Consider the following 15,544-nt stretch of genomic DNA (forward strand, 5'->3'; position numbering starts at 1 on the left):
GACCATATATGATCACTCGCAGGGGAGTAGATCCTCACGGCCCTCCCACCGCTCGAATACGTAGATGTCGATATCCGCTGGTTATGAGCGCGCCGAACGGCTTCAATGTCATTCCATGGGCAGACACTGATCCATTGCGGCGTGTCAACGCAGCCACTCAAGCTGCGATACATGATGGGTACTGTGCCATGAAGACAGATTTACTGGCCATTGGGCAAGTATCACGTCAGTTTATGCGTGGTAGGTGTGATGTTCATTACAGTGTGCGAATAAACACTGATCTTACATCGCGACATTTACAGAGTACCGATCCTTCCAGCGCGCTCGCCTCCAACCTTTCGTCACTCTCGATGAGTTTTGGAACTTCGTTCAAATTTTCTACCCGAGCGAAGACCCAGCAGTCGCTAGGAACTATCGTGGTCAGCCCATCACGCTTGCACTACCACGCCATTCCCACCAGATGTATGACATAATGCCACTCTTACGATTCTTCAACCGCGCGCCGTATTTGGAATGCAACATATGGGTTGCTGGCAATGGGGACCAATACAAAATGATCGCACAATCTCTGCGCCAGTACATCTTTCCACCGCGGGGAGACGCCCTAACCATTTCGAAGTTCATGTTCCGTACGTACGGAAGACGAAGGGTTTATGAGGGTAACCTTGATAATTACCATGATATATGGTATTGTGCAGCTTTCAAGGTGATGTTTGATCCTATGTCGCGTCGAGACTGGATGGACGGAAACTTGATAAGCTTCCCCGCTAACCCGCAACGAGCTCTCGCGCGCATGAACAAAGAAAGAACAAGAAGGCAAGATGTTCTGGAATTCCTCGAGGCCGCTGGATTGGACAGTATTAAGGCAAGATGGGAAATGCGTTTCGCCGTATTGGGATAGCGCCGACCATGAAGCTGGTGGCAACGCCCGTGGACATCTTCACTTGCGGACATTCAATCTTATCACAGCCACTCCGATCCGAATCCGCCCAAGCCCTGTTGTCTCCATAGGACGACCGGAGAATCACGCAATGAATCTCATGCAGCTACGAGCGTGAGAGTCCGCATCTGGGCAAATAATTCACTACCTAGGGATATGCTCCAACAAAACCCCTGCCCGCTTTCTCGAAAGGTAGTCACATTCATTATGATCATTCTAGCTCTCTACTATAATTGGCGTGACCACCCGAGCTTCAGATCCCTCTCGTTTCCGCACGTCGATTATAGCCAACACCACCCGCGGTACTCAATTCCACTATCGACTTTCAGAGGAACGCGCTCTGTTTGCTTCACTATGCCGTAAGTACAATACACCCAAGACCACGTTAACCAAGAAAAGCTAAACAGGTCTGCAGCCTACATTAACATAGAAGCATGCAAAGTAGGTAACTTAACGTTGATGTAGGCTCTACACCTGTTTAGCTTTTTTTGTATGAGGTGAGACTACTGTAACAGTAGTTAATAGTGGCCAGGGGCAAGCGTAAGGCTACCAAAGCGCTCGTCAATCCCCACATCAAGCGATGTCGTGCAGCAGACCGCAAAAAATCTCCCAGGACGGTCGATGTATCCCAAGTAGGGGCGAGTTCGCAAGCGCCTAATACGAGCAGTCAAGCTGAAGCAGCTAAAGCGAACAAGGGCAACAGACTGCTGTCTCTACCAGCAGGTAGGTCATATGGTTCAAGAGCGTCACAGCCTACATGGATCTAATCAGTATACAGAACTACGGAACAATATCTACCGATGTGCTGTTGAAGAATGGAAGGCAGAGTGGGGATCGTACAAGCAGGATGAGCTCGCTCCACTATTCGGAGAAAATACGGATGACGCACCTGAAATGGCTCCCCTCAGCCTCTATCCGCCTCTTCCAAATGAAGCCGCACGCGCGCAGTTCCGCTGCATGAAGGAGGACTGCAATGCTCTTGGCCAAGTCTGCCACCTCCTACGCTCGGAATGTCCTTCGCTGCGAAACAGTCTCACTCATGCCTACGTTTCGGTACAATATCTCAGACGGTATCTTGAAACATTCCTCGACCGCTCAGATGGAAGCAGCACGATCGAACCCGTCAATCACCCCGCCAAGATTACGGTCTTCTTCGACAAGAAGCAAACACGTACATTCGATGTTTTGCCACTCATGAGGCTGATGCATCGTGCCCCAACGCTTTCATGCTATGTCTTGACGCTTGACTCCGGGCGTCAAGGCCGATCGCCTCAGCCGCCCTCTTGTGAAGGCCGGAGTATCCATGATGCCGTCTTTGCAGCTCAAGATTCGCTTCGAGCGCATCCTGACCCGGGATTTCTTTGGAGCCTAAATCGCATATCCTTTTCGCCCCGCGGCGTATTGGTCATTGGGGTCAATAAAAACCATGTCAAACACTGGATGAAGGACAACGATGAACAAAAATGGGTTGGTGCTGACTGGAATCGCAAGCGTGGGAAGGGGATAGACAAGAACGGTACGTGGGTGAAGGAAAGGCAGCGGCACACACGGGAGTACCTTGAAGCATCTGGGATGGATATTGAGCTGTTGGAGAAGTGGAAAGTGACTGTGGGTGAAGGGGCAGGTTAGATGTGTAAAGTGTATTCAGCCGTTGAAGCTGCTATAGGGAAGGATAATCTGTCTTCGAGTACAGCTTAGGATCAATATATTTGTCAATTTTGCAACACGACACAAGTTGCAATGGTTCGTGGGCATGTAAATGTGTTCGCGCAATCATGATATTATTGTTCTCTCATATTAAGCAGATCTCTCAAGATCTCAATCCCAGATCCAAAAACGCCTAGCTACCGAGCCAAATCCCAGTGGTATATGCGCATCCCATAAAGTCACTTTTGTTTTCCCTTTTCCGTTTCCCAAGTATTACATCCCCACATCTTCCCCGTGTTCAGCAAGCGAGGCGTCTAGTGGATGCCGTAGGTCTGCTCGTAAGCGTTGCTAACGCTCTTGTGGTGCTCAACAACCTTGTTCTTGAGGGCCCTCCACGCCTTCTGGTAGTTCCTTGGGCCAAGCTCAGCGGCCATCTCCTGCTCGCCAGTAGCAGCGCCCTTGCGAGGTGCCTCGCCGCTCTGCCTGGGGCTGGAAGCGAGGGATGAGCTGCGGGATGCGGAGGGAGAATTGCCGGGGCTGTAGTAGACGGCGAATGCAGAGTTCATTTCGCGGTGGTGCTGCTTGATGGCCTTCCATGCCTTGGCGGCGTTGGTGGGGTTGCGCTGAGTGGAGGAAGGGCCCGCCATGGAGGAGTTGCGGGAGGTTTGTGTGGAGGCTGATGGGGTAGTTGCGGAGGAGCCGGTGTAGTAGGTGTTGTAGGCAGCGTTGACGCTCTCGTGGTGAGCCTTTGCGTGTGCCGCAACGGAGGAGAGGAAGTTGGTCATTTTGATGGTGGTTGTTTGTGTTGTGGTGATGATCGATGTGAGGTAAATGCTCGAGGGTCGATCGATGAATTGATAGTAGTAGTTGCTTTGCTTGGAGGCTGTGGTATGCTTTGCTGTGTGATGCCTTCATCCTCACGTACCCACCCATCCCTTTATACTCCCCCAGCCCATCCCCAGAAACTTCTCTATGACACCCGCCAAGCATCACCGGCCACGCCCTGGGACCAAACCTTTGCCAAAATTTTACTCAGCACACTCTGCGCACGCCCTGCACATGTCGACGAAACGATCGTGAGATTTGAGGCCATGCGGCCGTCTGATTGGCTGCGGGCTGACAAACCCACAGAAGTCTTGTCAACGAACACCTTCACAGGGCGTGAGAGGGTCCGTGCCACCATCATCATGACAATGAGGTGCCCACGCCCTACCCTGGTGCGTCTTTTCCGAAGGCGCGCCGGAGCGTTTCCCGTCGGCGGCTAATTTTGGCAGGGCGCATGTGTGTGTAAAGGCGCGGTGACGAGTTTTCGGTCGTGTCCGTTAGCTGCTAGAAGACTGCCTTTGGAGGTATGGCGGGGAAAATCTCTGTTATTGGCTGCCACGCTCCGTCGCACCACGGCGTGTACCTGATCCACGCAGGCCCTTTCCCGCCCCCGAGTTGCCCGTCGGATGCCAAGTTTGCTTTGGTCCTTTTAGTCTAGACGCTGCTGTTGCACTGGGAGTGGATGTTTGTACGTAAAGACCGTGTTTTACCTTGAGCGCATGTCCGTTAACTGTTAGAGAAATGCCTTTGGAGGTTTGGCGACGAGAATTTTTTGTTCGGTGAGCGCTGGGGCGCGTGACGAAGGTGTGGATAGGGGGTGTGGTGTGACAGCAAGTGAGTGATTTTCCCGCAAGCTCACGATCGTGTTGCCAGATCTTTCTCGATGCCTCGAAGGGGTCATCTGACGACTATCGTGACTCCGAGTTTCGCGGTGTGCCACCAACGATAATTGCGGTCAACCCTACAGCGCCGCCCGCCAGCGTCTACCACTCAGCTCTTTCGTCATCAGCATGGAGCCATCGCAATCGCCAGCCTGAAGTATAGCCACCTTTTCTCTCAAGAATGGCCAACGGGCTACCAGCGCGCAATTGTGGTTTAGGTCAACGTCCCAAGTCAAACGCCGCTGGATGCATTGAGAGATCTATCGCGCGAACATTTACAGGTTCAATCTATGCGAATACACCAACCCTTCATAGTCGGACTGCAAGATACCCCGTACCCCACCATATCAGCAACAGGAAGCCTCCCAGCCAATTTTCTGGAATCGCACTACTAGTTCGTGTCGCTCCCGCGATGATCGGTTCTCCTGTGGGGTAAGCATAGCCGTTGCCAGTCGACTGCCCGTGGACATTCCCGCCATCTCCACCCGACCCTGTCCCGAGCGCATCTGGCCCCTTGGTCAACGTGACGACTGTCGTGACCGGTTGAAGACTTATTGTAGTGCCCTGGACGACTACAGCAGTACCGCTATGCTCGAGGCTCAACGTTGTGCCGTCAACTGTAATGGGGGCGCCTCCAGGGACCAGAGTCGTGCCAGGACTTATCACAATGTAGCCAGCGCGATTCGGCGTATATACATGATCTTTGAAGGTCAAGGCAGCCGCGACTGTGGACGTATACACGTCACCAAACAGTGGATTGATACTGGATGTTTCGCCGTTGATGATGAGTGCCGTCGCGGAAGGTGCGAGAATGAGTGTTGTCCCGGATATAGTCAGGGGCTCGCCGCCAGGAGAAAGAGTTTGGTCTGCAATAACGTATTCTGTCTGCGCGTTGGGCGCAATGACTTCGGTACCGATGGTGAGTATTGGTGGAAGTAGGACCGGTGGTTGCGACGTGGGCGCGTCTGTGATAGCAGGTTGAAAAGGTTGCAGCGAGATGACAGTAGTCCCCACGACGATCTTGGTCCTGCCTTCTGAAGTCTCTACCACAATAGGTGTGTCCCCAACGGTAACGATCTGACCAGGTGTAAGAGTAAAAGAACTTCCTATCACGAAATCACCATGACTTGGAGCTTGGCCGATAACAATGTCAGATATCCCAGCTGATATCGTTACCTGCGGAGGGTCTGCTGTTGCCGCTTGTGTCTGTTCTTCTTGTATAGTGGAGCCATGTTGCTCTCCGACTGGGTTATCCAGCCACCCTGTAGCAGGTATCTCAAACACTGGCGAGCATCCTCGACACGGCCGCGTAGAACTGAAGTTTGGCTCGCTAATTTCGTGATGCCCATTCGGATCTCCGATTTGTGTCGCGGCAGGCGGAATTGGTTTCAACCCTTCAACTGTTGACAGCATTGGCGGCGTCCCTGTGGCATTTCCTTGAGACGTGGTCAACACAGTCGTCACATCCGTCGGCGGTCCGTCGGTGGGAATGAGCAATGGGTTCGAAATCGGCAATGGTGCAGTCGGTATGGCTCCAGGCGGGGCTAGCGTTGAGGGTATGAAGTTTGGCTCCGAGAGCGAAGCACTGTGAATGAGTTCAGGTCGCTGCGAAGGTATCGCGTTGGAGGGAGGTGTTGGGTCTACTGGAGGCGTAAGATCTGTGGGTGCACCAATATTGGAGTCTATTAGACACGACATGTCAGATCAGCCATCGAACTTTGGGCTAGTCAGTGCCACTCACTTGGTTCCGCTGTCACGGAGTACTGGACTCCCGAGGCGAACTCTGACCCATAGTCGGCTAGCTCTGTATGAAAGTCAGCGCGAATGATTCTAGTGTCCTATGATGGCCAACACCTAATGCATACCCGCCTGTGCTAGCGCGGATGTAACGCCTAGCCAAGTCGCACATAGGCACAAGACATGACACGACCGAAGGTCGGCACCGGAGTACATGACGAAGATGGCTTCAGATACAGAGTATTCTCAAAGAGCCATGATGTGGAAGTGGTGACTGCGAAGAACAGAGGATACAGTCTTACATTACACCCTGGTGATAACCCTTCTCAAAACACCTAATGCAGGATCTCAGCAAGCAATCAAAGGTAATGAATCAAAAATCTCCGCGTCCTACATATACCGAGGAGATGGCCGGTGACTGAGATAAAGACTAGGACTGTGGTACACAACATCTACTTAGATTGCTATTGATTAGACTTTCTTGGATTCTGGGGTTACGATTGTGCCGATTGGAAACGCCCGAATGCGGAGATGGCTTTACCCGGAGCGGGAACGCAACCTTATACGTCGGCTGGATGTTTACCAGAGACTGGTTCCTTCCAGGTACCTTAGCGAGCCGCAACCCCTGTACCATACCCGTGCTGTCTGCGAAAGTGACGAGGTTATTGTGAATGGACGAATCACGATCGCGCAGGTTTCTGATAGAAGTCTTTAACCAGGTCGAAGGAGTTCTAGGACAGGGTTGGAGGAGAAATGCCATGTGCCCGAGCAGCACAATAATGCGCATGATGTGTTGGTCATTTCCAGCGTTTTCGTCAGCTCATCGCAACTTTACGTGACATTGACTGAGCTTGATCGTCGTAGTTCTGTCACACAGCCGTAGTACAAGCCTGGGATCTCAATACAAGCTTGGTTTACTTGCATTTTCGATGACGCAAGGAAACTCAGCTATTGAACACTCAAGCGTTATCGATGACTTCCCAAATGTAAAGGTGACTTGTCGACCCAACGTGCAGGTTGCGGAGGACCCGTCCGAAGCGCTCGTCGCGGGTGGCGTATGTGACATTCAGCCGGGCCCATTCAGGCGATAAACCTTCGATGCAAGGTTGAACGCACGTGGTGAGGACATGTATGGTGTTTCTAGGCGCTCGCTAGAAATGTCCCTCGATATCGCACCAGGGTCATTTGACACGCGTTCACTGTCCTGCTGATCGCATCTTTCTGGGCACGGAAGAGTCTTTGTAGTGTTGATAACCTGATCACGCAGCTGCTTTCACGGGTGATAGCGGGAGGTTCATGCGTGTAGCCGGTGCGTGCTTCGCTCGCTCCGAGCTGCACAAGGGACGGGATCTTTATGTGTTGGCCGAGGGAAGATCTTTGAGCTGCTTTCGACGTCAAAGATCTAACAGAACCCAGGGACCAACGTAAAAAGCCGGGTGAAGAGGATCAAACGGTAGAGATTGTTTGTTACAAGCACTGGTGGCCGCGAGATCGTCATCATAGCATACTGTTGCTGTCAACGCGCGTCCTCGCAAAAAGACTGGCATTTCCTGGGGCTGTTGATTTCCGTACTCCCGATCCAATACAATGACAGGATCAGCAGCATCTGTGGACGTTGAGGAAGATACAATCTTGGCGAACCATGTATAGCTGGCAGCTGCAAAGATGGCGGAGGAGCGTGTTGCAGCGCTGGAAGAAGGAGGAACATCGATCTCGTAACAGATAAGCGGCTTTCCAGAGCTTAGCCAGACGACAAACCTTCTGATCACCATCTGTGGCTGACGTTCTCATGCTGTCCACAGGTGTGGTGATTGATGGCTTTGCGTGGTGTTCCGTTCCTCGTCGTCTGATCTTTCGGTCGGGATTGAGCGCGTCGGCGGTGATCGAGCTCCCAACAGCGTAGACGGTACTTGTAACTATCACGCATAAGTGATGTGTACTCGTAACGTTCGTTGAGATGTTCTGGTGATGGCAGGAGCGATGGGGCGGCGGAGGACTCGCTTACTGCTAGCGTATCTTGGCACCAACGCAGCTGCGAAAATGAGTTTCGTGAATTTCCTCTTCGACTTCTAACAAGCGCCAACTAACCCCAACGACAATACAGATTGCACCAGGAGACCCGACATCAGGTACGCTATACAGAACGTCCTCTCCTCGATTATACGGAGCCGTTCAGCATTGCGACATCGACGCTGCCCCGCGAATGTTCCGCCGCCGTCAGCCTCCGCCAATGGATTGTATGGTCGCACGCGAGTCGCTCGATATCTACACTCCCACAGCAGGCAGTACAAGGCGGGGGACGTTTCGGGCAGCTGGAGCAATGCTGCGGCTACGTCGACTTGCAACTGAGAGCAAAGGCTAATTTGATTGTGGACACAGCGTCTTCTGAACAACCGCAATCATGGGGTATCTATCCTTCCCTCACCCCCACTCCGCTGCAGCCACTAACACTCGCCAGTATCTCACGAGACTCTCGCCACAAGCGTTCCGCGTCCGGTGCGAAGCGCGCATACTACCGCAAGAAGAGGTATGCATAACCCGATCGCTTCTCTAGTCATGTCTAACATGGCTTCAGGGCTTTCGAGAAGGGCCGCCAGCCTGCCAATACCCGTATTGGCACAAAGCGTGTCCATCTTGTCCGCACTCGTGGCGGCAACCGCAAGTTCCGTGCTCTTCGTCTCGAAGCCGGCAACTTCTCCTGGGGCTCCGAGGGCATCGCCAAGAAGACCCGTGTCATCGGTGTCGTCTACCACCCCTCCAACAACGAGCTCGTCCGTACCAACACCCTGACCCGCTCCGCTATCGTCCAGATCGATGCCGCTCCCTTCCGACAATGGTACGAGGCCCACTACGGCTCTTCGCTCGGCCGCAGGAGGCAGGCCAAGGCCGGTGAGAAGGAGGAGGACAAGAAGAAGTCCAACTCGGTCTCCAAGAAGCAGGCCGACCGCTTGAAGAACGGAGGAAAGATTGAGAACGCTGTTGAGAAGCAGTTCGAGGCCGGTCGTCTGTACGCCGCTGTCTCTTCCCGTCCCGGCCAGAGCGGTCGATGCGACGGCTACGTCCTCGAGGGCGAGGAGCTTGCTTTCTACCAGCGTCTGCTCAGGAAGTAAGGGTGATATTTGGGGCTTCTTCGGTGCATTGGTCAGGTCAAAATGGGTGTTTAGTCATGTATCTGGTCTGCATAGTCGCGGGACACTGAATGCACTCGGCATGATAACGCCACTTCTCTAGATACCACGAGACTACGAATCATGGGTTTCAAATGTTCATGTGAACGTTCTTTTCTTTCAAGTTCTTGTCCGCAGACCTTCTTGTTTCCATTGCGCCTCATCGTCGACCCAACATGACCAAGACTCTTCCCCGCTACGGAATAATCAGACGTCGTTAACTCATCCGAGGCACATTGCTATCGCAGTGGTACCGTGTATATCACAAGTAAAACATTCGATGATGTGGCTGGGGCCGACTGTGCGTGTGTTCATCATATACTATTCGAGCAATGGCCTTTCACATGTCACCCCCTCTTCCGCTCTAGACTAATCGCACTTCTTCCCAAGCGCATCTTTACCGTCCATACACTGTACATCCGAGCGCCTGGATCATACCTCGGCACACGCCCGCTTACAGTTTCGAGGCCGCAACTGGGGAACCGACCTGTGGTAGCCGCGTTAGCTTACGTTCACATGCTTGAGTGATATGGGGTGCAAGCAGGGTAGTGGTAGTGAGGTTTATTAACTTTATTTGTTTTGGCTACAGACTCTCAGGGTCTGGACATTGGTATAAGGTTACAAGGTATATCAGAGACATAAAGAAAGCTGAAGGTTACGCAAAGTGCAGACTACAACTTGGCGGCTCCTTTGGGGGCACCTACGTTTGTGATCTCATTGTAGAGCAGTCTGGGATATCGTTAGCATCTGTTGTCAAGCAAGGAGGGGGGTGTTGAACTTACGATGTCAAGAACTCGGCGTAGTCCTCTCCAGTGACCTGTCCCTCAAAGTACTTGGCCGCAAGATGGAACTTGTTGCCCTTTGGTGCCTTGTCGCTGAGTGCCTTAGCCTGCTCGTGCAGAAGCTTGAGCGCGTAGTCCTTGGTCACCTTCTTGCCCTCGGCAGTCTCGACGTTGTGCCTGGTCCATTGCCACAGTTGACTTCTTGAGACCTCGGCTGTAGCAGCGTCCTCCATGAGGTAGTTGATGGGTACACAGCCGACACCACGGACCCAGGCCTCCATGTAGCTGAGACCGATGTCAAGGTTCTTGCGAATGCCGTCCTCGGTGACCTTGCCGGGCACGTTCATGTTGAGAAGGTCGTTGGCGGTGATGTGGACGTCTTCGCGGCGGACGTGCATCTGGTTGGGCGTAGGCATGTGCTCGTTGAAGACTTCGCTCGCGATGGCCGCAAGGGCTGGGTGAGCTACCCATGTACCGTCGTGGCCAGCGCGTGCCTCGCGGAGCTTGTCGGCGCGCACCTTGGCCATGGCAGCATCGTTCGCTTTCGGGTCCGTCTTGATGGGGATCTGAGCAGCCATGCCGCCCATGGCGTGAACGCCACGCCTGTGGCAAGTCTTGATGAGAAGCTTGACGTAGGCGTCCATGAAGGGCGAGGTCATGGTGACGGAGTCGCGGTCGGGGAGGACGAAGTTGGGGTTCTGGCGGAAGCGCTTGATGGTGCTGAAGATGTAATCCCAGCGACCGCAGTTGAGACCTGAGGAGTGGTCGCGGAGCTCGTAGATGATCTATGTAGCAGTCAGTATAATCCAGATGTGTCGGTGGTGTGCTCAACGTACCTCATCCATCTCGAAAGCGGCGGTGATAGTCTCAATCAAGACGGTACCGCGAATGGTTCCGCGCCTCATGCCAATATAGTCCTGCGCCAGGTTGAATGCATCGTTCCACAGCCTAGCCTCAAGATGCGACTCCATCTTGGGCAGGTAGAAGTATGGTCCCGCTCCGCGCTTGACGAGCTCGTGTGCGTTGTGGAAGAAGTATAGTCCAAAGTCGAACAGTCCACCAGAGATGGGCTCGCCGTCAACGGTGAAGTGCTTCTCCTCGAGATGCCATCCTCGCGCGCGAGCAATGAGTGTGGGGAGCGTTCGGTCTGTGCGTAGCTTGTACTCCTTCTCGCCTTGCTTGAAGTCGACTTGCTTGCGGATGGCGTCGTAGAGGTTGAGTTGACCGTTGATCATGTTGTCCCATGTTGGTGCAGATGAGTCTGGTGGAGGTTAGCTATCATCCCTTTCACATCCAGGATTGAATACATACCCTCAAAGTCGGCCATGTATGTCCAGACGTTCGAGTTCAGGGCGTTGACTACCATCTTGCGATCTGTTGGGCCCGTGATCTCGACGCGCCTGTCAACGAGACCTGGCGCGGGTGGTGCGCCTTTCCAAGCATCGTTCTCACGGATGTGCTTGGTCTCTGGGAGGAAGTCGAGGAGGTTTCCCTTGTCGAGCTCAGCTTGTCGGATTACTCGTCGCTGAAGTAGCGCCTTGCGGCGCTCATTGAATGTGCGGTGGAGGAGCGCAAGGAAGACACAGGCGTCCTTGCTGAGGATGTGACGGTTCTGGTCGTTGAGGTCGCCGAGGATGTTGACCTCCCGCAGGATACTATCGGCGCTAGCTGCCATTGTGGAATATATATGTGTGTCTGGTACAATTGATGGATGTGTTCGAAGTACTCAAGGTACGAAGGGAGGAATGCGATGGGATATGCAGCGTGCGGAGAGGGCTGGGCGGTCGGCAGATAATATATTCATGATACAGACGTCACCCATCTTGACGTCTGGGCCGAGGATCTTCTGGGTCGGCAGACTGATGCAGGCTAGTCGGCTGGCCGTGAATGGTAAACGCCAGGCCCACGTTCGGGGGAGGGGAGCTCCAAGCTTGTGACGGTGCCAAGTCCGGAGCTGAGATGCGGGGATAACCCAGCCCGTTAGCACTAACTCGCCCGATCAGCACAGCAAACCCTGAGCAACAGTGGGCTAGAAGACGAGTAGACGCGAAATATCTCTGCGCAGTATCGCCGTAGTAATGATTTTCAGAGGGATTCGTGGATATCTGGGGCTGCTGACGGAGTGCACCGGCAACTGACGGAAGTCGCGATGCTGATGCGTGATAGCAAGCGCGTCCCCGATAGCTTCGCCGGCCACTTCCGATGGCGCGTACAACTAAGAGTGCGCATTCTGACCACGGCATTTACACCAAATCCTGGAGTCGCGCAACGTTCTTATGATTCTCAGTCATGCCCAGCAGCAATGGGCGATGTCGATCACCGAGCGAAGACGTCAATGGATCGTCATCCTTCCACGGCGAGCAGCACGGGAATAAGATCACCATGATGCATCGCAAGGCCATGCAAAGCACAAACTGTAGCTGTGTCGCCTGAGAACATGCGACGGTATCTTACCACGCTATCCCGCATCTACGAGTGAAGAGGTTACCATACCCTTACACGCATGATTTGGGGGCGAAGTTGAGGTTTGTTGGAAGCATGTTGAGGTTTGGATTGGCATTTCATCTCGCGGACGGCTCTTTAGCATACCTTGACTAATCCATTGCACAGGTATACTAGCTACAAGAATCCTGTCGCCTCTATCATCCCTTTCAAGCTCTCATCTCCCAACCTCTATAGCTTCTTTGGGGTAATGGCAAAAGGTTTCGCCTCGCCCTTCAAGCCAAAGCTGCAGACTCCACTTCCACCACATGAACCAGCGAGGTTCTGGCCGCCCGTGAAGGAACCTTCCGCTCCATACGTCGCCTTGTATTGCGCACCCTGGTACTTGACGTCGGCTACGTGGGTAAACTTCAGGGTGAAGTCGCGAGTTCCGAAACCATCGCTTCCCTCCAGGACGTTCATGACCCAGTAGCCATCGGATGTGCCATCGCACGGCCAAGTCCGGTTTAAGGGGTTCTCGCCATTGATATACCATTGCGCTTTGCAATTCTAGGGACACGTCAGCAAATGTACTGGAGTAAGAGACAAGAAAGTTTAGACGTACGAGTCCTTGGCTTCCAGCTGGCGCGGTGACGGTGGTATTATCGAATTCTGCGGGACCAAGATCGATCACGTTGGGGTCTGTCACGTCGGCTGTGATGGAAGCCCACGGATAGCTACCAGGGCGCCCCGACGGAGTATAGACATTCACCCTGGTGACTTGCCAGTCCTGAAGCGCACTCTGACGGGCTGCCAGCGGTGATGCAGCTGCTGAAGACGTAAATGCCAGGATGGCAGCGAAAGCGGTCTGTGTGAAGTGCATGATGAAGATTGGTTCGAAGTACTTGTTGGTACCTAAGAGATGGGATCTTCTTTCACCGGCACCCCCTCCACTCTTATATATGACTCTAGGCGTCCAATACGAACATCGTCATCATCGTACATCCGCCTTCCCGAACAGGTACCCACGATCCTGCCTTCATGAAGAGCTTCACACGGCACGTTGCATTAGTCACCCCACAGTCAGGCACCCCGGGCCTAATTATAGCAGGATCGACGTCAGCGTACTTACACACTTCCCACTTTACGATGCTACGTTGCTGGTGCTCGTACGATACTTCTGGAAAAACTTCATCGCATACATATGGTGTGGCAAGTACAAATTTTCTCTTGTATGAACGATTGTGAATTCGCGCATCTCGGTACTACTGCTGCAAGTCTCAGATCACGAAAACATGGTCTTGCAGAATCATATTGAGGCTACGGCAGTGTTTATACCAGTATTTATACGATACTGATCCGCTGTTCTTTCGACTGCTTACATATTGCGCACTTGCCCTTCAACCAATGAGAGCCGGCAACACAGTCAACATCAACGCGGAGTAGCGTGTGCAGCGCAGACAATAGAAGTGAGTTGTTCGATTCGCGAGAGAAGTAAAATTATACCAAAAGCTGACCAAAACGCTCAAACTAACGTAACGCCCAACACATCCATACATGCGCTGCAAAACCCGTTCGCCAACTTCCTACGACAGGACTATGGCTTCTTTTCTACATGTTCACTGACAAGATCGCTCCACCATGCCTTGCTACTATTACGAGCTACCCCTCATCGCACGAAATCTTTTGAACTCAAGGTATTCATTGTACTCCTCTTGCAGCTGCCTTTTGGTATCAATCTGCTGGCGTATTCGCCTTCTTCGAACCGCGATTGCGCAATCTAACGGCGAGAGATTAGCTTCGTTGCTGAATTGTGGTCAAAAGAATCATGAGTTTGGCTTACATTTGAGAGGCTGGCATAGCCACTCGCGTATCCTCGGTGAGGCGATGAGTAGACCAATCAGGATGCCGGCTACCGCTACCACGACACTCACTAGGGTGAAGATGTCTTGTCGCGACCATTCAGTTTGCGCTGGGTCGGAAGTAGTGGAGCGTTGATGATATGTAGAGCCCGCGATACGATTGGGTGGGATTGGGAAGGCTTTGATGAGACTCGGAAGAAGACCAACCATTGTAGCAAGAAAAAACATCTTCTCAATATATGGTCACGTGCGCCAAGAGGCTTGCTTGATATAGCGGTTGTGTAGGGAAGAACAATAGGAATCATCATGGCGCGATTTGATAAGTTGTCCGAAATCAGCACTGGAGGGTTGGGCAGCAGCGTTCGGGCACCGTCGACACTGCCGTAGGCCTCTTTCGGATGACTAGGCTCAATCAGCGCAAGCGGATCTCCAGGGCTCCCGAGTGAGCATACCTAAACAGACCGCGATCTAAACGCCACTGGGTACTCTAGTCGTCTTGTTGGATCGAGTTTAGGATCAAGGCCGTATACCCACGAGTGAATCATGCTACTGGAGATCAAAGCAGCAGTAGGTCGACTTGATCTCGTTTCTAACTCATCCAGCATCGCAAGACGTCGTCGAACTATTAACCAGAGTTCATCAATGGCATAATCATCAATTGTTGAAAGCCCAAGGTGAAGTGGCTGAAAGTCACTTGAGCGGTATCTCGATAGCTGGCTGTCTTCTTAAATCGACACACTGTGCTCCCGTCATTACTTCGCCGTGTCAGAATTCGTGCGAACTTGTCACAAAGCATCAAAAGCCTAGATGCAGTGCATGGAAGTTAAGAGGGAAGGATAATCACGGGTAAAGTTTTTGATCTAAGGGATCTCATACGTCTTTACATCATCGTTCCATCGTAAAATGCAACCAGTCTTCATTGAAGATAGCAAAACGTCTGTCAAGTACCCCGGTATCTACAAACTCCCCCATCTTGACCACCGCTCGCCGATAGCCTTTACGCCTTGGGAATTATTGTGCAGTGTTTCGTTCTACCTCCAACAGTTTCGCGCTTCACTGCAAACTTGAAAGTTAGAAACCGCCTCTCCGTGTCTTCAGCAGCTCATCGTAACGGTATTGCAGCTGTTGATGGACTTCTCTGTGGTCTTTCATCTTCCAGTCCTTGATGGTCGTGGGCCGATGTCTCGGTGGATCAGGTTTCGAATGCTCTTTGTCTGATGATGGTGAGTCTCTGAACTGCCCTATTCTAGAGGAGGGGTATGCTTACCAAGCAGCCCGCGTT

General features: G+C 52.6%; 4 protein-coding genes across 4 annotated transcripts; 1 reads left to right on the forward strand and 3 right to left on the reverse strand.

Moving 5' to 3' along the window:
* Positions 1 to 2,901: 2,901 nt before the first annotated feature.
* On the reverse strand, positions 2,902 to 3,372 carry J4E86_005569 (uncharacterized protein; the record flags this gene model as incomplete). The annotated part of the gene is made up of 1 exon (XM_051446102.1): positions 2,902 to 3,372. The coding sequence occupies one exon, from the start codon at positions 3,370 to 3,372 to the stop codon at positions 2,902 to 2,904; it is 471 nt and encodes a 156-aa protein (XP_051302869.1).
* A 4,698-nt stretch (positions 3,373 to 8,070) lies between these two features.
* Positions 8,071 to 9,140, forward strand: RPS8A (ribosomal protein S8A; the record flags this gene model as incomplete). The annotated part of the gene is made up of 4 exons (XM_051446103.1): positions 8,071 to 8,079; positions 8,135 to 8,159; positions 8,410 to 8,557; positions 8,606 to 9,140. The coding sequence occupies 4 exons, from the start codon at positions 8,071 to 8,073 to the stop codon at positions 9,138 to 9,140; spliced, it is 717 nt and encodes a 238-aa protein (XP_051302870.1).
* Positions 9,141 to 9,868: 728 nt separating this feature from the next.
* Positions 9,869 to 11,654, reverse strand: J4E86_005571 (uncharacterized protein; the record flags this gene model as incomplete). The annotated part of the gene is made up of 4 exons (XM_051446104.1): positions 9,869 to 9,926; positions 9,980 to 10,764; positions 10,816 to 11,240; positions 11,291 to 11,654. The coding sequence occupies 4 exons, from the start codon at positions 11,652 to 11,654 to the stop codon at positions 9,869 to 9,871; spliced, it is 1,632 nt and encodes a 543-aa protein (XP_051302871.1).
* A 998-nt stretch (positions 11,655 to 12,652) lies between these two features.
* On the reverse strand, positions 12,653 to 13,283 carry J4E86_005572 (uncharacterized protein; the record flags this gene model as incomplete). The annotated part of the gene is made up of 2 exons (XM_051446105.1): positions 12,653 to 12,970; positions 13,026 to 13,283. The coding sequence occupies 2 exons, from the start codon at positions 13,281 to 13,283 to the stop codon at positions 12,653 to 12,655; spliced, it is 576 nt and encodes a 191-aa protein (XP_051302872.1).
* Between the last annotated feature and the right edge of the window lie 2,261 nt (positions 13,284 to 15,544).

Source organism: Alternaria arbusti (assembly GCF_024043155.1).
Source record: "Alternaria arbusti strain BMP 1465 chromosome Unknown scaffold_6, whole genome shotgun sequence".
Classification (NCBI taxonomy): Eukaryota; Fungi; Ascomycota; class Dothideomycetes; order Pleosporales; family Pleosporaceae; genus Alternaria; species Alternaria arbusti.